Source organism: Podarcis gaigeae, assembly GCF_964106915.1.
Source record: "Podarcis gaigeae genome assembly, chromosome: 13".
Lineage (NCBI taxonomy): Eukaryota > Metazoa > Chordata > Lepidosauria > Squamata > Lacertidae > Podarcis > Podarcis gaigeae.
The window spans coordinates 16,709,671-16,731,279 of NC_139689.1; the positions used below are offsets into that span (position 1 = coordinate 16,709,671).

The 21,609-nt window shown below is 45.5% G+C and overlaps 1 protein-coding gene and 1 long non-coding RNA gene across 3 annotated transcripts; one reads left to right on the forward strand and one right to left on the reverse strand.

Annotated features, from left to right (window-relative positions):
* Positions 1-438: 438 nt before the first annotated feature.
* On the reverse strand, positions 439-20,879 carry LOC310829182 (uncharacterized protein). 2 transcript variants are annotated; one of them, XM_083707381.1, is made up of 14 exons: positions 19,990-20,879; positions 18,113-18,167; positions 15,721-16,016; positions 15,476-15,621; positions 11,890-11,954; positions 11,085-11,308; positions 9,020-9,279; positions 8,043-8,168; positions 7,729-7,870; positions 7,564-7,614; positions 5,202-5,271; positions 3,393-3,674; positions 1,219-2,770; positions 439-847 (listed from the first exon to the last, which is right to left on the reverse strand). In XM_083707381.1, the coding sequence occupies exons 1-13, from the start codon at positions 20,534-20,536 to the stop codon at positions 2,764-2,766; spliced, it is 2,271 nt and encodes a 756-aa protein (XP_083563507.1). In that variant the 5' UTR covers positions 20,537-20,879; the 3' UTR covers positions 439-847; positions 1,219-2,763. The 2 variants fall into 2 exon arrangements, with proteins under 2 accessions (XP_083563507.1, XP_083563506.1); XM_083707380.1 differs by having other exon boundaries at positions 11,890-11,957.
* LOC310829317 lies at positions 11,951-14,827 on the forward strand. Its single transcript, XR_014557217.1, has 2 exons — positions 11,951-12,220; positions 14,271-14,827. It is a non-coding gene; the product is annotated as an uncharacterized lncRNA (long non-coding RNA).
* Positions 20,880-21,609: the final 730 nt, after the last annotated feature.

Genomic DNA, 21,609 nt, shown 5'->3' on the forward strand with positions numbered 1-21,609 from the left:
GGACAGTTTCTTCAGGAGTGCAGGAAAGCTTTCCCTCCTTGCCCACCATTTTCCTTCTCCATTTCGTCCCCCTTGCTTTCCTGCTTTCTTTCTTCTCCCTCTGCTTCCCTACTCCATTTCACACCCTGCTTTCCTACTTGCCCTTTCCCCCCATTACAATAACCATCCTACAATACTAATCTATTTTCCCCCTGCTGCTCAAAGTTCACTCACTTTATTAAACGACAATTAATGTACCACCTCCTCTCTCTGAGTGTTTTATCAAATGACCTCTCAGCGATCCATGGACACTTTTAGACTTTTCCATGTAGGAGTCAGAGAATCATAGACTTGTAGAGTTGGAAGGGACCACAATGATCCTCTAGTCCAACTCCCTGCAATGCAGGAAGCTTTCACCCAAAGCAGGGCTCAAAGCATGAGGCACAGAGGAGACTGTGGTGTCTTTATTATATTTGGTTTATTTACACATATATACAGCCTGAGCCTACTGTTCAAAGTATTACATTCCAAGAGGGTCCCTTGCTTCTCCCATAGGTGCAGCAGCTTTGAATCCAAAACAGAAATCTGCTCTCCATTTACAGACTTTCAGCCCACATGATTCTTTGCCCCCGCTTCTTGCTAGTCACCACTAATAGACCCAAAGGATTTTTCCTCCTGTCCACATCAGGCGAACCTATTGGCCTTTGTTCATCTAACTCCCTCTGGCTCAGGGTGGGCTGCATCCAGAAGATTCTTTGCCTGGTTGGTGGCTTTCTTGATTGTCATCACCCTGCCTTTGTTTGCTTATGACTTGACCATTATCAGGCTGCCTCATGAATAAGCTGTCTTGTGTTATTTCCAACACTTGCTAGATCCACGAATTTAAAGGTAAAGGTAAAGGTACCCCTGCCCGTACGGGCCAGTCTTGACAGACTCTGGGGTTGTGCGCCCATCTCACTCAAGAGGCATGGGGCCAGCGCTGTCCGGAGACACTTCCGAGTCACGTGGCCAGCGTGACATCGCTGCTCTGGCGAGCCAGAGCCGCACACGGAAACGCTGTTTACCTTCCCGCTGGTAAGCGGTCCCTATTTATCTACTTGCACCCGGAGGTGCTTTCGAACTGCTAGGTTGGCAGGCGCTGGGACCGAGCAGCGGGAGCGCACCCCGCCGCAGGGATTCGAACCGCCGACCTTTCGATTGGCAAGTCCTAGGCGCTGAGGCTTTAACCCACAGCGCCACCTGCGTCCACGAATTTAGGGGGTTGCTTAAATGCTAACCCTTTTCGGAATCCAGAGATTTAGGGGAGTTCGACCGCCTCCCTCAGCAAACTCAAAGCCATACATTGTGCTGCATCCATGGGCTTCCTTGAATTAGGTGCTTTGCTTACCATATACGAGAGAATTTTAGTGTGGAAGGCAGGCCTGGAAATCTACTGCAAAAGTCCTCTAGAAGAATGCTATACCAGGACTGCCAATTCTTATCTCTCTCTCTTATACACACACACACATGCACACACACACAGCCTTTCTCTTTGTCTTACTGAGTCGTTTTTAGGAAGTACTTATATACTACTACTACTACTACTAATAATAATCATAACAAATTTATAACCCCCCCCCAAATCTGGCTGGGTTTCCCAACAGAATTAAAAGCACAATAAAACATCAAACATTAAAAACCTCCCTAAACAGGGCTGCCTTCAGATATCTTCTAAAAGTCAGATAGTTGTTTATTTCCTTGACATCTGATGGAAGGGCATTCCACAGGATGGGTGCCACTACCAAGAAGGCCCTCTGCTTGGTTCCCTGCAACCTCACTTCTCATAGGGAGGGAACTACCAGAAGGCCCTCAGAGCTGGACCTCAATGTTTGGGCTGAGCAATGGGGGTGGAGATGATCCTTTAGGTATAACACATACTTAACACATAGAGTGAGTCCTTAAACTGTACAGCTTAGAACCAGCACATAGCCAAACAGGATCAGGTCCAAAAAGAGTGTGAGAATTTGCAGGGCTGATTTTTCTTTAGAAAAACAGCAAATTTTAAATGTGGTTAACAAAACAAACAAAAAACAAACTCTTGAGCTAACTTTCTGAAATTTGGCAGTTAATTCCCTCTGGAGGGACTACCATGTGTCCAAATTACAAATTATGGCCCTTTTGTTCCCCCATTCTGAGTGAATAAGAATACTGAAGATTCAAATATCTAGGTTTTGATTCAGATCCAGGGTCCTGATTGGTTCATATTGGGTCTCGGTTGCACCTGATCGGGACCAGGTCCCAAACTGATTGTACAATGCTTGCACCTGCATTTCCTGATAGTAAACACCACTCCCACCAATGCAGTCCATTGGACCAGCTGTTTCCAGTATCCCTTGATGAAAAGTGGCACTGATGCAACACGCTGGCTGGGGCTGATGGGAGTTGTAGTTTGGAACGTCTGGAGGGCAAGAGGCCAGCCAAAGCTGAAACTCTTCTATCAGTATGCATTTTCCTGGAGCGCTGGGAACTGTAGTTTCATTGGAAGCTTGGGCTGTTTTTGTTTCTGTTTGAGATAATTGTTAGCAGTTTGCTAGACTACAATTTTCAGGATTCTCTGAGGGAAGCCAATACATTATAAAACTGGGAAAAGTTCATAGTACTGAAGTGTTGCTGAGGATTCTGGATGGCAGCCATGGCTGGGCTGAGACAAATCAATTTGACTTCCAGATATTTTTGGAGGTTGGCAGGATCAGATAAGGCAGGAGAGGGGTCACCATTGTTCGCAGAGGTTTTAACAAAGAACTGCTAGTTCCTAGGAGAGAGAGGGAAAGAATGAATAAGTTTATATGGAATACAATTAAATACTGACAGGAGAAGAAAGAAGGGAGACTTCACAGCCAAAACAAAGCCCCACTGAGCCTTTGACCTCCTCAGCCTCCTCTTTGGGCTCTGGGAAGGTTCTCCTCATGAGCCACAATGACCTTCCCGCTTCCCCCTCCATTTCCAGGTTCCTGGCACTACGCATACATGCGGCTGCACACCAATAGTTCACGTGCAAGAGGGGAGTTGCCTGTACATCATTTTATTTTATAAAGTGTATATCTTTGTGGCTGATTTTTTTTACATTTTGAATTTTTTAAACTCAACTCATCGTTAACTTCTGATCTTTATATATAAAAAGCCAGCAACATATAAACTGCTTAGAGGTGTTTACAGCTAAAAGATATGCAAATCTGTTAAATAAGTAAAATAAAGAGCTGATGGGCACTAGATTGGCTGGCCCTGATATAAGACTTGCCTCCTTTCTCCCCCATGGAGACATGATCAGAATCCATCACTCTCACCTCACAATAGGTGGGGCGTCAGGGGCGACTGGCCCTCCATATGCCTTCCCTCCCAGCCAGTTTTATGAGATGACCCTCCTTCTTTCTTACCTCTTCCTGGTGAGGCTGAGGAGTCTCTGTGCCTCATCCCTGCAGTTGATAGCTCTGAGGACAACAGCCGTCACCTGCACAGCATAGTCCTCCATATAGAAACTCAGGAGGAGTTGGCTCAGGTCCATGGCATCTGCCTTCTTCAGCCGCCCCAGGGGAATGTTGTCATGGCCTTCAATGACAGGGATCTCGTGGAGCTTGAGCTTGAATTTCTTGAGTTCGTCCTCACCCAAGTTCTCCAGAGTAGACACCAGGCAGTCTCTGATGCTCTTCACTGTTGCTCTGCATTATCACCCCCAGAGGCAGGGAAAAACAAGGCACAAAACAAGAGACACTCAGCAAAGGGACCTGGGAAGGAGCCACAGCATCTGTAAGTGCTGCTAACTTCCATGCCTGGGATTGGCACAGAGGGAGCGGAAAGAAATGCAGGTTGCAGTGGTCTTAAATTTATCCGCAATAAGGGCCAAGCATCACAATGCTGAGATGGCAGCTAAACTCCTTCCTCCTGCTCTTTAAAGATTAACAGGCAACATCTGTCCACTTCAGGGTGTTTAGTCCTGTGTGAGAGTGTTTCATTCCATTTCCATTTCAGTTAATTTCAGTTTCCTACGAAACTGCTGAATTTACTTACCAATATATAAAACCATTCCAGATCCAATACTGCTGCCGACTGGGGGATAAAGATCTCCACTAGTTGAAAAAACAAGGTATTCAAAAGGAGCATGGAGACAGCGCTTAACTGATGCGTAACAGGAGGCAGTTCTAAAGGGCAGTTGCTGCCAGAATAAAGACTCAGTTCAAAAACGGACTTCCTGAAGAGATGGTTCCAGCAGGAGGTTTTGTCCTGAAAAGTGTGCCATAATCCCTGGGTATAATGGGGTAAGTCTATCATTTTGGCATCCTGATCTCACACAGTGGAGTAGTAGTAGTAGTAGTAGTAATAGTAATAATAATAATAATAATAATCATCATCATCAAATTTTATTCCCCAGCCACTCTAGGCAGCTACCAACAGAACACTAAGAACAGAATAAAAATTCAAACATTAAAAATTTCCCTAAACAGGCCTGCTTTCAGATGTCTTCTAAAAGTCAGATAGTTCTTTATTTCCTTGACATCTGATGGGAGGGCGTTCCACAAGGCGGGCGCCACTACCAAGAGGGCCCTCTTCCCGGTTCCCTATGCCCTAATTTCTCACAGGGAGGGAACTGCCAGAAGGCCCTCGGCGCTGGACCTCAGTGTAGGGTTTTGTATGAGGAATAGTTTGTGTGTATGTGTGAGGTGGAGATTTATGTGACATTGTGTGTCTGAGGTGTGTGCCTTATGCCTGGTGAGCCTGCATGCTCCATAGGTGTGCTTCTGTGCAATGCATGCACAGTATTTGTGTGCGTGATCTCTGTGTGTTGTGTGCACATACATTGGCCATGCCCACCTGTGGCCTGTATCTGACCATCCTCAGGCCAAAAAGATTAGCTGGCCCTGTCCGAAAAAATTATGTCTCCCCTTCTTCCGCTGCCCCATTCCAAATTGTGCAACAGGCTAGGCTTATAATCTCTTGGCCATGGAATAAGAAAAAGCAGCCGTCTCTCTCTTCCCTGGAGGGAACCTTCTATGCAACTGATAGGTAGAGTGACCCAATTTAGCTTCTGTTAAATTTGCATGTTTGTATGTTTCTGCCCCTCCAGAGATTGCAGTGCAGCCAAAGCATAAACAGCACCACCCCTTCAATATCTGCTGCCTCCCTGTGGCAGCTGCTTCATTGTCCCTAATAGCAGGACTGGCCTTTCATGAGGAACAGTTAAGCCCTACCTGCTTTCCCCACCATGTCCTGAGTCAGTGCCACTCGATGTAGCATGAGACCGAGTGCAGGAAGAAGCACCTGGAAAAACGAGAGAGAAGGTGTGTTTATGAAACATGCAGGGACTATGGGAAAATCATAATCACTGGACGTGAACCCAGGATTTTCAAATCTCTCCAGCATTTTGCATCATGAACAAGTGTGTTGACTCAGTTCACTACCAGCAAGCAAATGGGAGCAGGGAAAGAAAGTCAGGAAACCAGAAGCATCCCCAGTGTGCTCAGTTAGCAAGGCTGCAGTCTTGACAATTGCTGGGCTGCACTGAATTATTTCTTTTTAAGAAAAAACCAAACCCAGAGAAAGTGTGCCTGGCACAGCAGGAAACCCTCTCTTTAGAAAAATGTGATGGCTACTGTGTGGGTGATAGTGAGGGTGCTGGGGTTGTTAGTAATAATAATAATAATTTATTATTTTTAATAATAATTAAATAGCCACTCTCGGCGGCTTCCAACAGAGATTAAAAATACATTAAAATGTCACACATTGAAAAGATCCCTGAACAGGTGTCTTCTAAATGTCAGGTAGTTGTTTATCTCTTTGACATCTGATGGGAGGGCGTTCCACAGGGCGGGCCCCACTATTGAGAAGGCCCTCTGCCTGGTTCCCTGTAGCTTTGCTTCTCGCAGTGAGGGAACTGCCAGAAGGCCCTCTGTGCTAGACCTCAGTGTCTGGGCAGAACGATGGGGGTGGAGATGCTCCTTCAGGTATACTGGGCCGAGGCCGTTTAGGGCTTTAAAGGTCAACATCAACACTTTGAATTGTGCTTTAGGAGATGCTTAGAAAATTAAAGCTCCCAGGATTCCCCACCACTGCTGAAATGGTGTAAGAGGGCTTTTTAAAAAGTATGGTGTGGTGATACAAGCCAACTATGGTTTCCTGGCCCAAACTATGACTAATCAAATAAGACAGTCCTAATAGTCTAACAAATGTATTTCTTAAGGAACCAATCACTCTCTGTCCACAGTACTGGAACTACATGGCTGGAGAGGGGGAGGCGGCCTATAGGAAGGAAGTTGAGCAGTTGGGGGGGTGGTGCAGGAAAAACAACTTACTCCTTAACTTAAAGAAAACAAAAGAGATCATTGTGGACTTTAGGAAATGGAAATGAAATATTCAGCCACTAATTACTGAGGGGAAGTGTGTGGAACAGGGCTCGGTGTTCTGATTTCTGGGAATGGAGTTGAGAGATAACCTAACCAGGGGAGAAAACAGTAAAGACCCGATGAAGAGAGCACAGCAGAGGTTATATTTTCTGAGAATCCTCTGGAAAAATAATCTCTCAAAGGACCTGTTGATGGCATTTTACCATTGTGCTGTTGAGAGTGTATTAATGTATGGTCTGTGTGTGTGGTTTGGGAGCTGCACGGTCAGGGAAAAAACAATGCTGTCCAGGGTTGTAAAGACTGTGGAGAGAATAATTGGGTGCACTCTTCCCACCTTGGATCAAATCTATGCTTCCAGGTGTCATAAGAAAGCTGCAGAGATAGTGCAGGATAGTGCGCACCCCGGAAATGATCTCTTTCAGCTTCAGCCTTCTGGAATAAGGTACAGGGTTATAAAGACTAGATCTAGCCACCTGAGAAACAGTTTCTATCCAAATGCAATTTTGGTTTTAAACGCAGTGTAAGGTAGTCTCTATGGGAGTATATTGTATTTAATTATGGGGTATCAGAGTTTTTAGGGGGTTAACCAGGCTGGGATAGCTGGGATAGCAGGCTTGTTGGTTTTTGAATGTCTGATGTAGATTTTTTCAATTTCGTTGTTCTTTATGGGACAATGACAATAAAGATTATCGTATCGTATGAAAAATGATATTATAACAACTGACATTCAGCTGAAAACTGAGAAGTCCAGGCAGTAAAACATACCAGGAGAAATTAAATGTCACCCTCTGTGACATTTCCTGCTTGCCAGACAGAGCTATCCCTCCCCAACAGCCAAGTACACACACCGCACCCTTTCCGGCTGTTCTGGAGGTTCTCCTTGACCCTCCAAAGTGCATTTGAGGGAAGTGGTGGGTGAAGGGAGGAAAGCCCAATTGCAGTATCTTGAGCATTTGCACAGGATTCCGTTAGCACACTGGGTGTGCTGAATGAAAGCCAAAGCTGTTTCTACAAAATTTAGCTGCGTGGAAAGAACTTCATCTGGCACCAAAGGAGACTATAAAGCAATGGGGAACCTGCACCGGAAGGCGATTCCCTAACATTACAAAAGTGACTTTTCTGTGGTACTGTATCACCAGCCACTCTGTGCTGCCATTGAGAGGAAGGTGGGATTTAACTACGAGGAAATAAGCAATTAAAACCTGCAGACCTTGCTCTGAGCTTGAAGGAGAAGACGTCATCTCAGGAGACTTTAACTCTTCTAAAAGAGAACAGGAAAGAGGCAGTCAAAGAGGGAATGTGACTGCGATGTCCTTTATCATCCTGCCTCGCAAATTATGGTCCAACCTTCCAATTTTCTTCCAACTAAGCTCACCTTGTGTCACATGGGCTTCCCAGATGAGTTCATTTGTGCGCTTGTCCATCACACTGAAGTTGAACATGTCTTGCATTTGCTGAGCAAACAGTTCCACATACTGCTGCATCTTGTCAGCATCCAAATATTGAAACTCCACTTCCTGTGGGGAAGCATAAAACCTCCTTATGTGCAAACAAGGCTTAGCCCAGTTGACCAGTCCAAGGGAGTCAAATTAAAGCGTGACAAGGGATCCTGGTGGAGTCCCTCTCGTTCTCATACTTCACAGCCATGGCTCTGCCCTAGCAAAGCCTTTCATCATCTTTGTGTCTCACCTTGGGACAGACTCTGACATCATTTGTCTCCACAAAGAAGTGGCAGCCAATCGTCAGAGGCCTCAGGGTCCAGGGGGGTTTGTCTATTCTTTGTGAAGGGCATTGTGCTTCGTGCTCATGAACCGCCTAGGAAAGGCAAAGGTCACTTTTGAGATATGCAAGAAAGGTAACAAACTTCTGGAAGACTGGATCCCTACGCCTTTCTTGGCTTTGTTGCAACATGCAAGGCAGGGATGGGGAAGCTGCAAGCTTCCAGATGTCATTGGATTCCTATCAGCCACAGCCAGTGTGGGTCAGGAATGATGGGTTTTGTAGTCCAAGAGCATCTGCAGAGACACAGATTCTCCATCTTCAATATAAAGAAAACTAAATCTCATCAGAAACCAAAATATGGACAGGCAATTTTCAGACTGCATGGGGAGCAGCTGACATTGCAAAGGCATTTATCTCTCATGTGCCAGCCTCGCACACCAGAAACAATGTTCTTGCAGAAAGCTTGTAACTACTCAATGAAGCAAGGAGAATTTGCTCATCACTAAATGCATTTACTTTGAAGGTAGCGCCACTGATTTCAGAGAAGGCTGAGTGTACTTAGAACTATAGAGTAAACATATTTTGTTCGCATAATTGACTAACCATGCTGTCTATGGAACCAAGGAGGGCATTTGGAAAAGAGGTTGCCCAGCGAGTGAAAAATGCTTATTACAGTGTTGGAAAGATCACTTTTAAAAACCACTACTGGTGGCAACCAAAATAACTCAGTTGAAGAGCAACTGCAAATCTTCTCTCCAGCAGCAAGTTGATGTTGGCTAGCTGTTTGGTAAATTAGCTCAAGCCCAACAACGGGAGATACAGTTCATGAACCATGTCACACTCTGCTGCATAGTTTTGCATAGCTACTCTGTCAGGCTTACTATGGTCAGGCAAATGATCCAGGCTGTCTGGAATACCAATCAGAGTTGGAGAATCCCGATTACCTTTCTCAGAGAAGAGTCATTGGGTAGGAGATACAGGTGGAATTTTGGTGAGCTGAATTGAAGCATTTGATAGAGCAGTGCCACAGTGTGGACCTTTATCTTTCGCTTAAACAATGACCATGACGTTCTCAAAATGGCTCCACGGGGAGAGAGGTTTGGGTTTTCCAACACAACATGATACGGCCCCACTCTGTCTGGCTTCTCTAGACTCATCCCCCCTTCCACAAAATGTGCAACGTGGACTTGGAAATCACTTTTGCCTGGAAAGCAGCACAAAGGAGAAACAAACAAACGTGTCACAAGTGGGAAACTGTGGACCGTCTGTCACCTGGTGTCAGTGAAGTCAACTATTTATTCAAAGAAAGAAGGCAGGCCTAGTGAGCATAGCAACTCCTTCTGGTAGATCTAGCCCCCATGAGGCAGTTCCCTAAGGCTCCTTTCCCCCTGGGTCCTTCCCAAGCAATCTGAGACTCCATCGCCATATCTGTATTTGCTCTGCTCTCTTCATACCTCTTTAGTGGCACGGGGTGACATTTTCTGTAGGTAACAGTCATGGTGTAGGCACCAGCTTGTGAAGGCGATTTGGGGGGTGGGGTGAAAACATTGTGATGTTGCATACATGAGTATAGCACCTCCCTCCCTAAGCCAGGCAGAAACTTCCTGGGCTTTGGGAAGGGGCACCAGGTCTCTGAAAGGATGCTGAAGCCCTGCTGCCTTCTTCCCAACGTCAGGCGAGCTTTGAGAAGGGGACGGGAAGGCTCTTGCACCCATCAGAGTAATGTGCCTCTCTCCCTAAGGCAGGCAGGAGCTTCCTGGGCTTTGAGAAGCAGGTGCCAGGAGAACACTTAGGAAACTAGCCTCTTCCCCCAAGTCCACTGACCACATGCCACTGTCCCTCTTCTGGTTCTGGGAGACCAGTGGGGAAGGGAGCTTGTCGCAGCAGGAAGGAGAGACTCCCCAGGCTTCTTCAGCAGCCTGCCTCACATCTGTCTCCTGGCCCACCTCCTCTCCAGCCTCCACTTCTGCCTCCGATTCTGGACTGCTCTCGGCCACAGCCTCTCCCTGCTCAGTAAAGTACCGTATTTTTCGCTTCATAAGACACACTTTTTTCCTCCTAAAAAGTAAGTGGAAATGTCTGTGTGTCTTATGGAGCGAATGCCTACGGATGGTGGGGGGATCCTGCTGCAGTCACGAGCTGAGCCGGGGAGGAGGGAGAGAAGGAGAGCCCGCTCACTTTAAAGGAGCAAAGTGGGAGAGGAAAGGAGCTGCTTACATGAGTGTAAGCGGCTCCTGTCCAGTTGGCTGCTTTAAAGCGAGCGTGCTCTCTTTCCCTCCTTCCTCCCCGGCTCACCTCACTGAAAGGTTCCTTCTCCACACACCCCACGCATGCTCCTTGTCCCTTCAGTGTTTTTCCTTCCCGCCCCACTTAAAACGTGGCTACAAAGCACGGATCCACATGGACCCTCAGGGTTTTTGCATTGGGTCACCCCAAATTCACCATCAGATCAGATCACATAGTATGTCCATGGCTACAGCCTGCACCAAAAAAAATCACACACTCACTGTTGCCAGGGGCACAAAAACGTGGTTACAAAGCACTGATCCACATGGATTCTCAGGATTTTTGCATTGGACTACCCCAAACTCAACGTCAAATCATATGTCTGCGGCCACAGCATGAACCACAAAAATCATACATCCACTGTTTCATTCAGAATATTTTTTCTTCTTCTTTTCCTTCTCTAAAAACTAGGTGCGTCTTATGGTCCGGTGCGTCTTATGGAGCGAAAAATACGGTGCCTCAGTTTTTTAACGTCCCTGTTGACAAACATTTTGGTTTTCGAACTGCATAAACCCAAGTAAATGCTTCGGTTTTTGAATACGCCTTCAAAGTCAAACAGGAAACGCAGCTTCCACTGAGTGCAAGTTATTTGTTTCCCTATCTGCAAAGAGTACCTCAGTTTTTGAATGTTTCAGAACTCAAATGGTCTTCCGGAACAGATTACGTTCAAAAAGTGAGGTACTGCTGTATTTATTTTGTTGCAAGCTTTTTTACCTGCCATACCTGCGAGACACAAGAAATGAGGGAAGTGAACAGCTGCCACAGCCTCTGCTGGATCTGCTTCAATGTTGATCAAAGGCCCAGCGACAACCCAGTCCTCCATGTTCTGTTCGGCCAGGTGCTTGGACCATGAATCCAAGTGGTAGGTGATGGTCACAGCTTCTTTCACCTCAAATATGACATCAGTATAAAAGCAAAGGAAGGATCCAGCCTCCGTGAAGCATAGTCTGAATGGCACAAAGGGAAAATGGAAAGAGAAGTGGATTGAACACCAGCCGGACACCCTCTGCATCTTCCTGATGGGAAGAAATCCCCACTCCAAACCTGCCCCCCCCAAAAAAAAACTTCCAGGGAGGAAGACGAGGAAGACAGTATGGGGGGGGGTCTTTGCTCTCCTACTTTTAAGGCTTGCCAGGTTCTGGAAGATGGAGGGTCTGGAATGCTTTCTAATGATAACGTGTTAGCTGTGCGTTGCTCTGGCTGTCCCATGATTTCCCAACTTTTCCTCTCATCTGCCTCTGAGCTGTGACCTCCCTCAAACCGCTGTTCTAAATCTATACTGTCTTCCTCTTCTTTCTCCCTGGATGGTTCGGGGGGGGGGGGAGACGGTCTCCGCCACTCCTCCTCTGCCCAGTCCCTGACACAGATGTAGTTTGGGAACGTTTTAGAGAGCACCACCACATGTGATGATTGTGAAACCTTCATGTACCAAATGTGCTCTGCTGAACACTTCTCTGAAACCTAAAAAGAAAATCAACTTTCCCTTAAAGGAGAAAGCTCTGCAAGATCTGAGAGAGACTTTGCTCACCTGTATCTTTCATGACTTGTTTCTGAGTCCAAAAACACCTCTGGTCTGATTGTTTCTGGAAGATCCTGTTACAAAATAATTTATCATTAATATGAGCGCCAGACCCCTTTTCCACCTGAAAGCAGGACATTTCTGTCTGTTTCTAACACCCATATGACCACACCAAGGAGCACTGCTTGAGGTCAAACCCACAAATCCAAATATAGCTACTTTGTTCTGCATTCATTTTGGCCATAGTAGTTCTCACTCAGGTCTTACAGTTTCTTATGAAAGGTTTTTTCTTTCACCTCAGCAGTATTCCCCCTGTTCCTTACAGAGAGCCCCTGCACAGGTTTCTCCCAATTTACATTTAAGGATCTTTTTCTTTCTGTTTCATTTTTTAAAAAAATTAAAAATTATTGAGTTTATTTACAACATACACACACACTTGTCAAACTGGGCATGAAAATAATAATACAGGTACAGAATCAAAAGAGAAACAAATAACAAATAGAAACAACAAAACAAAACAACACAAAACAAAACAAAAAAGTACAAATAAAACATGCTAACGTATGAAAACTTATACAAAACAAATAGTCATACACACACCGTATTTCAGTTCTTTTTTTCTTCCAATTGACTTCCTTCATCCTCAACACGGTTCTTTTATTGTTTTTGGTAAACCATCTCCTTTTTAGTTCATTATTACCCCTTTTTCTTTCTGTTTTTAACTTAAGTGCCATAAACTATTTTGCAGAAGTTAATCGAAACAAGTCAAAGTATTAATTTGAATGCACTGCTTTTTAATATATTCTCTGTATTTTACTCATTCTTTTTGGAATTTTTGCTTGGGTTGGTTTGACTCCTAATTGCCTCTGTCAATCTGGCCAATTCAATATAATCAAATAATTTGTCTTGCCATTCTTTTTTTGTTGGGATTATTTCTTTTTTCCAATTTTTGGCAATTAGTGTTCTTGCCACTCCCGTGGCATAAAAGAATATTTTATTATTTTCTCTGGCAATATCTGTGTCTAGTTTCCCCAATAAAAACGCGCCTGTTTTCTTAACAAAGTTTTGTTTAAACCGTGATATCTCAGAAGCCTTTGATTTTATCAAGTTCAACACATATGTATAACACATATGTATTTGTTACACCGCCAACACAGATTTGATTTTGTTTTATACATTTTACATATTTTTAAAAAGGCAAAGGACCTCTTACAGTTAAGTCCAGTTGCAAACTGGGGTTGCGGCGCTCATCTCACTTTACTGGCTGAGGGAACCGACATTTGTCCACAGACAGTTTTTCAGGCTCATGTGGCCAGCATGACTAAGCCGCTTCTGGCGAAACTAGAGCAGCACATGGAAATGCCATTTAACTTCCTGCTGGAACTAGCACCTTGACATGCTTTCAAACTGCTGGGTTGGCAGGAGCTGGGACTAAGCAACGGGAGCTCACCCTGTCGTGGGGACTTGAACCGCCGACCTTCTGATCTAGGCTCAGTGGTTTAGACCACAGTGCCACCCGTGTCCCTTTTACATATTTTGGTTGGTGTTAAATACCATCTGTAAAACGTTTTTATTAAATTTTCCTTTATCGCTCCACAAGCCATAAATTTCCAACTCTCTTTCCATAATTTTCCCCATGATGATAATTCGATAGTTTTACCTATATCTATAGCCCATCTAATCATTACCTGTTCGTCCTTCTCCTCCCACTCCAGTAGCGTTTCATAAATTTTAGAAGTTACCTTGGTCTTATTTTGTAATAATTCTTTATCTAGTAATGAGATTTCCTTTCAAAAGCCTCTTTTCTTGTCTGCCTTGAACACTTCATTTAGTTGGTGATACTGAATCCACCCTGTTAGATCCACCTTATTTCCTTGTAACCTTTAATATCAGCTTATTTCCCCCCCTTTTAATAAATCCTTTTATGTAGCCCAATTTAGTTCCTTGTTTTTCTTTTTTACCGTTATCGCTTGTAAGGGTGAAATCCACCAGGGTGTCTTTGGTTTTAGTAGCTCTTTGTATTTTGCCCATACTCTGTATATCGATTTTCTTATGATATGATTGGTAAATCCCCTGTGAACTTTCACCTTTTCGTATCCTAGATACACATGCCACCCATAATTTGAAACAGCCCTTCCCTCCAATGATTGGTATAATTTGAAATAAAAACATCATTTTAAGCAACACGTTCATTTTTACTACTGATATCCTGCCACAGAGTGATAGTCTTAACTTATTCCAGATCTCCAGATCTCTTAATTTCTTTCCAAATTTTTGTATCATTATCCTTAAATAGGTTACTATTTTTGTTTGTTAGCCATATTCCCAAGTACTATTGTTTACTATTGCCAAACCTGATATCTTCTGTAATTCTTTTTTTTCCTGCACAGGTTTCTCCCTATTAACATTTAGGGATCTTCCTCTTTCTGTTTCACTTTAGACAGATCACACTAACACACACTGCCCACATGAGTATCCTGAGATCCCTCTCGGCAGCCATTCTCCCTCCTCTCATGCAGAAAGAGAAGCAGAAAGACAGTTGAAAAAGACAGTTACTGGAATAACAGTTGGAAGAGAATGGAATGCCTCTCTCATGTGACCCACAGCGAAAGGAACGCGTGCGCCCCTTAAAGTACACAGTCATTTAACATAAGAAAACATCTCCATTCCAGGAAATGGGAATGCACTGCCACAGAATAGGTCTTCAAAGAGGCTCTAGTCTGTGTTCAGACGGACTCATTCTGTCAAGTTCGTTGTAGTCACCCTCTCTCATGTTTAATCATTACCAGCTCCCTAGAGAAGCAGGCGGCTGGTTTGGCTCCAGTTCCTGAGCAGGGACACTCAGAAGTAATCTGTCTGGCTGTGTCTTGCAATTTAGAATGAAATGTCTCAACAACAGCTATACACAACAGCCACCACCAGAACCTTAATTGCAATAAACTGGAAAGGGGCAAGGGTTCCAACGAGAATGGAATGACAGAATAAATTACTAGAATATGAATAAATGGCACAATTGACTTGAGAGGTAATACAAAACAATCATTTGTTCAAAAATGGGACATGTTTAAGATTTATTAACAAAAATATAACAGCGGTGTGACACCTATGGCTGCATTTGAGTGACCCTTGTGTAAAATAATAACAAAGAAATAAGAGAAATTGGTACAATATGTTGTAAGAATGTATTAGAAAATATAAATAGATGAAAGTAATAAGTACACTCAATATTAGAAATGTTAAATGCACTGGGAGTTGACGGGAAGTCTATTACACTTTAGTAAGAATGTTGAACTAAAGAGATTGTATAAGATCAAATCTTTTTTATCTGTATATTTACATAAGATTACTTACATAAGATCGTTTTTTGTTTGTTTTTTGTTATTTATGAAACTCAATAAAGCATTGAATTGGAAAAAAATAAAAATAAAAAATACTTTTTTTCACCCCAAGTGCTCAGAAAAATCTGTCAAAATCTTTCTACAATTTCTACTTTTAGTTAAGTATTTTTATTCATTTACTTGATTGGGTGGAGACAGCTGCCCCACCCCCACCCCCCCACCCCCCCCCGTCTGGGCCCATCTGTTCAGCCATTTACCTCACAGGGACACAGATTACACACAACACTTTCCCCACAAACTGCTGGGTTTTCCATCTTGCTGCTTCTTCCTTCCTCTGCAAATAGGGGAGATTCTGACTTCAGCCCTGAGGGGCCTGTCGCCTTGAACAATTTTTTACCCGAGCCTGTAAAAGACAATTCTTTACCTGACACGACTGTTGCAAGGAGGAGGAAGGCAGTTGAACTGTCCTTGAAATTCAGAAAGTACTCTAAGTCAAACTCACCATGTACTGCAACTAGCAGAATCTGAATGGAGCCTGGATATTTCCTTTCTACTTGTTCCAGGAACCAGCAACAAGTTGCCTCCCCCCTTTCCTGGATCATATTCAGCAATTTTTGACATTCCTCCTTGAAGTCTTTCTTTGCTTTCCACAAGTCCCTGTATTCTTTTTGTGTGATAATAAAGCCATAGTATAATTCATGTAAAAAGAATTCTAGGTCCTTTTCAATAATTTCAAGTAATTCTTTTCTTCCCTTGCAGACTATTTCATCACCAGTGATAATGACTCCTTCCAGTGACCTGTGGCAAAAACATTTATTTTATATTAGGCATTGTTGTGGGCAGAGAATTAGAGCTTGATTAGGATACAAGCTGGGGCTTAATTTTTCCACACCTAGTATACTGCCTTCACTGATCCTCTGAGCATGCTAAGCTCTGCTTTTCCTTTGCAACCTGGAAAATATGTTGATTTGCTCCACACTGAAAAGAAATCATGATGTAATTTGCCACCCCTTTTTTAATGGCCAAGAATATACACAGTTTTCGTGATACATTTTGCACTCCTCTCTAGGTTTCATCCAAGGCAGGCACCCCTGCTGACTTTGTTATTATATGTTCTACATGCAGACACAGCCAGGCTGCCCATGAAGAGGGGAGGGAAAGCTGTCGGGGGGGGGGGGAGGCATACCTGGACCCTCCTAAGAGGGGTGTCATATCTGCCTGCCACTGCCTCTGTGACCAGCTCTTCCACAGACCCTCTTGCTGCCTCTCCTTCTCCATCGACCGCTAACTCACCACTTCCTCCTCCTCCTCAACAACAACTGCACATCTGCCCTTCCTTGCAGGTCTCTATTTTGAAAATGGAAGTGTTACAACTTCATCCACACCCCTAAGGAACAAGGAAGGCAAAGTTGTAATAGAGTGATTTTCAAAATGGAGACCGGAAAGGAAGTTGTGTGGCAGGTGGTGGGTGGGGGTGAAGCTGCGCTGGTGGCCTGAATCTGCAGCAGGGACTCAAACCAGTCAGCTGCCTCTCTTGTCCATACTCTTCCATCTTCCTGAGAAAGGAAGATGTAGCAGCTGTGCCTCCCCCTCTCCCCTCTGGGCTAGGGTATTATTATTATTATTATTATTATTATTATTAAGCTGATTGGTCTTGGCTGTCAGGTCCAGCTCTGCCTCCTCTTTCAGGTAAGGCAGCCTCCTTTCCACCAGTAGAAGGCAAAAGCCACTTCTTGGGGCGGGGGGAGATGACAAACAGGCAACTCAAGGTTCGATTTTAGGTTTTTCTAAAGGTGAAAGAGGGAAAACCTTTTTCCCCAGGGCAGCTATAAATAATGGATTTTAGAAATATACTGGCAGGATAATGGGGCAGTCTTTCTAGCAGAAAGAAAATTTGGCTTGCTTATCTACCAAGTTAATAAGAGGCTTCAAAGCGACTCATTAGCTTGACTGTCCATCTTCCAGAGCCCACCACCCACAGATCTGGATTCTGTATACATTTAGGTGTTGAATTTGAAAAGGGGGGGTAGTGTCTGCATGTATGTACATAACATGCATTGTGGAAAAAGATTGCCACCTCTGGTTAAAGACCCCTCTTAACTGCATGAGATTTCCCATTTCTTTTTCCTCCTCCATGAGAGGAGCAGAAGCTGATCTAGGAAGGATGCTTCTAAACCAGAGTCCTCTCTCGCCTCAGCTCCCTCCTTCAGTCACAATGGCTGCTGCATCTTTGGTGGCTCTCAGATTTCCTTTTCCATCACAACTTGGCTCAGACCCCTGACCCAGCACTGCCCCACCCACAGCCGGGCAAGGGTCTTCCTGGCCACTGATGCTGCTCCTGCCACTGCTTATCACTGGTTCGGCTGCTGAGAAGGAAGGCAAGAGGGAAAGAAAGGAGACAAGTGTTTTCCGTGCGTGTGGGTGTGTGCATAAAGAGAAAGAGAGAGAGAGCCCCTTAGCAAACTACAATTCCAGGGGGAGAACCAATTTGATTTGCCTCAGGCGCCGAAATGTCTGGGGCCAGCCCTGCATGCAAACCATGCTGCACAATAATAAGCAGAAGCTTGAAGTCATAGAAATGGCCGAGACGTTGCCCTCTGGACTCACACACAAGCCTTTCTCCAAGGCTGCTTCTCCCGTTCCCCCATCCATCAGGTTCCTGAGGACCACTGAACTACTTCTGTCTCTTTACTAGTACACCAACATCGCCTAGCAACCCCGTGCCTAGGAAGTGATACTTATCACTAAATCCCTTAGCACTGTCCATTCCAGTGACACATTTGCCCATCCTTTTTCCTGGATGAAGCTCCCTCCCAAGCTAAGATCTGATTCTCACACCATCCAATCAATGCTCTTCCCCTGTAAGCTGCAAGTAGAATTGCAATGGGACTTACCACACATTTTTCTTTCGTACATTCCTCTGCATATAAGGGGGCATGACACTGTCAACTGTGGAAAGGTAAGGGAGAGGTCAAAACTGGCTGTTTTATCCCTGCCCCCAGCAGTCTTTTGCTATATTTAATTAGCACCGGTGCATTTCTTGCTGGGTAAGCACTTTTTCCTTTAACCATTGATGTTTGTGTGACACTAGCCCTTTGGAATTCCAGTGGATATCATACTGTAAAATGTATATGAGAGAAAGAGTAGGGGCGAATGGTCAGTTGACACTTAACAGCTCTAGTCCTGACAACAAATGGAGTAGAACAAGGGTGCTTATTGGCACCCCTACTGTTTAACATTTATGTAAATGATGTAATAACTAGAACTAAAACAACCAGAATTTTTTCCTGTTACACTTTTATCCCATAAGGTATCCATCTTGCTATATGCCAGCAATATGGTGCTATGAGAACAAACACGTGGGTATGAGGAGATTACTAAAGAACTTTAGTAGTTTGTCCTAACAAAGGTTTGAATATAAATTATTCCAAGACAAAAGCTGTAGTATTTGAGGCACAGCCTGTGAAGCATAAATGGTTCCTAAATGAACAAATAATTGAACAAGTGAGACATTTCAATTATTTGGAGATTTGTTCTCCGATAAAAGTACTTGGTACCATATAGCAGCACTTAGGCCTTGAAGACATCAAGATCTGCACAAGCAATTCTTAATTTTACCAGAAGCAAAGTCGGCACTGAGAACAAATAATGGTTTAGGTGCTCCCACAGTTAACGTATTGGGGAGAAATTAATTTCTAATAACACTACTCGGTTTATCCCCCCCCAACTCCAGCAGCTAGTATTAGAGCAGAAACAGGAACTATGCCAGTACAGTGTCAAATTCCTATGGTCTTATTTAGGTATTATTTTAAGCTCTGTAATATGGAAGACTTTTTGTGGAGCAACAAAAATTACAACAGATTTATTGGGAGAGATGTGTGGCTCGGGCACGCTGCAGGCTGATTTGAAGGAAGGTTAACCGAAAGTTTATTGTGGGGTGGAAACCCAGTTCCTGATTTATAATAATCATCTGACATCATCCTGTAATAATGGGCATGCAGCATGTTCAGCAGACAGCCATTTGGAGACTGTGCTGTAGTGGCAGAATTGAACAGAAAATCGTGGGAACCTGCTTATACCATCATAAAGCATGGAAATTCCTCCTCCTCTTCCTAGAGGAAGCTATTTGCAGGACATTCTGCAGGCAGCACCTCCAGCTGGATGACCAGGGAAGAGCCATGGCTCAGTAACAGAACACCTGCTTTGACTGCAGAAGGTCCCAGGTTCAATCCCTGGGGTCTCCAGGTAGTGCTGCAAAAGACTCCTGCCTGAAACCCGGGAGGGCCACAGTCAGGCAAGATTAGCAATCCTGAGCTAGATGGACTATGAGGCCCATTTGGGACCTTCCTCTGTTCCTGGCCTGCAAACCTTTGAACTTACAGGCCTGATTTAATTTTTTTTGCAGGGCTCAAGCAGGAAAGAAAAAAGGACTTGCCCTTCTACAAAGGGACAAGCTCTACCCGAGTCCAAAAAACGGCCTGCCATTGTACTTAAGGCTGATTCTTTGCCACTCTGTGTGTCCTAAGGGCGCTGAAGGTGTTTGTAATATTTTAAGCAATAGCAACCAGACTGTTGAAACATACCAAATTGTTCCATATGCGCTAAATGCCTGGCGCTAAAGTAAAGCTACTTCCCAACATTCCAAGCAGATGGTTGTTTTTCCTTCCCTCCTTCGCGGCTGCAGCTCAGCGCTGGGCTGGCGCAACCAGGGGTGGAAGGATCTGGTGTCAGACTGAACGGCTGCGAAGGTCAGGATCCAGCAAAGACTTACCTTCCCTGACGGAGAAGAGGAGACTGTCCGCCTCGTACTTGCAGTCAATGGCCCTCAGCGCATCGGCCGCTACCTCTACTGCGTAACTTACGCCGTAGTAGCTGAGCAGCAGGTCTCGGAGGCGAGAGGCGCCTGCCTTGTGCATAGCCTCTTCGGGGATGCGGACGAAGCCCTCCTCGAGCGGGATCTCGGGCAGTTTGCGGCGGAACCTCCGCCTCTCGTCCCGACTCAACGTCCACAGCGAGAGTTGCAAGGCGCGAACGACAGGGAGCAGAGCGAGATAGAGATTCTCCCGCTCAGAGAGAGACTGCGGGGCGACCGACTGCTGCAATCGCCACGTGTTGGGGTCCCTGTCGTCGTCGTCGTCGTCGCTGCTGCTGCTACTCTGGAGCAAACCCTTGAGCCATAGGGACGTCTGCAACTTGAGGAGGGGATCCACCTCCCTCTCCCCCTTCTTCTCGGTGGACCGGCCGGCCTCTTTCGCCTTCAGCTTCTCGCCTCCTTCCTCCAGGGGCTCCTTCGCCCAGGGGTATTCGGGGGTCGCCATGGCGCCCCTGCCCAGAGGAAAGTCGCGCCCCGCGGCAGAGCCGGAGAGGCGGCAGCGTCTGAAGGGGGAAGAAGGAAGCGGACGACGCCCTCGGGGAAGCGGCTCCTCCGCGGGCGCTTGGCGGGGGCGGAGACTCCCGAGGTTTCCTCCCGTCGAGCAGAGAATCAGCGCCGGACCTGGGAAGGCGAGAACGTGGGAAGGGTCTTCCCGGCGCTCCCAGAAGACTGGCTGGCTGGCAGGCAGGGGGGGAAACGGCAAAAGGAAAACACGCCGCTTCCTTGGCAGGGGGGGAAACGGCAAAAGGAAAACACGCCGCTTCCTTCCAAGTTTGGCTCAACTTCTAATCGTCTATCAGCCAGGAGCATCTCCCTCCCTCCTCTCCCCTTGTTGCCAAAACGAGCACATCCGCCCTTGCTGAACTGCAGGACCCAGAAAGGCAAAAACGAAACCGCCAGGTGAGCCAAGAAAGAGGGTGAAGCGCGCCTCTTTCTCAGCGCGGAAGGGAAGCCCTTGGCCGCCGCCTCTTCCTCTGAAAACCCAAAGTGGCTGCCCACCTTCTGGCTGCGGGATCCCGAAGACCGTCGGCCGGTGCAGGACTGGAGCAACCAGGGGGGCCTAGATGAAGTAAAACAAGAGAAATGCTTAACTGAACAATCACGTCGGTTCTGCCCCCCTAACAAAGGTCCACCCCCCAAAAAAATATAATAATCCTGGCAACGCCCACGCGCCGGTGCCTGAAGGACCCCCTCGAGAACTTGGAGAAAGACGAGCTGCGGAAGTTCAGGGGGAAACTGAAGGCAATTCCCATCGATGGATGGCGCTGAAGGAGCGGGTGCCACAAACGCACATGGGCCTGCTCCGGCTTCGCTACTACACGGAGGAAGACGCCCCACACCTGACATCCCAGATCTTCAATGGGATTAACTGCAGCATAGGAGCCAGGGCCCTTTGCACCCCCTAAAATATTTGAGAGGGCCAGATCCACCTCTGAGGTTGATGGTCATTGCCATTCAAAGGATGTGATCTTGTGATCGATTATGTGGGGCAAGGCTTACCTAAACCCAGTGGTGTAG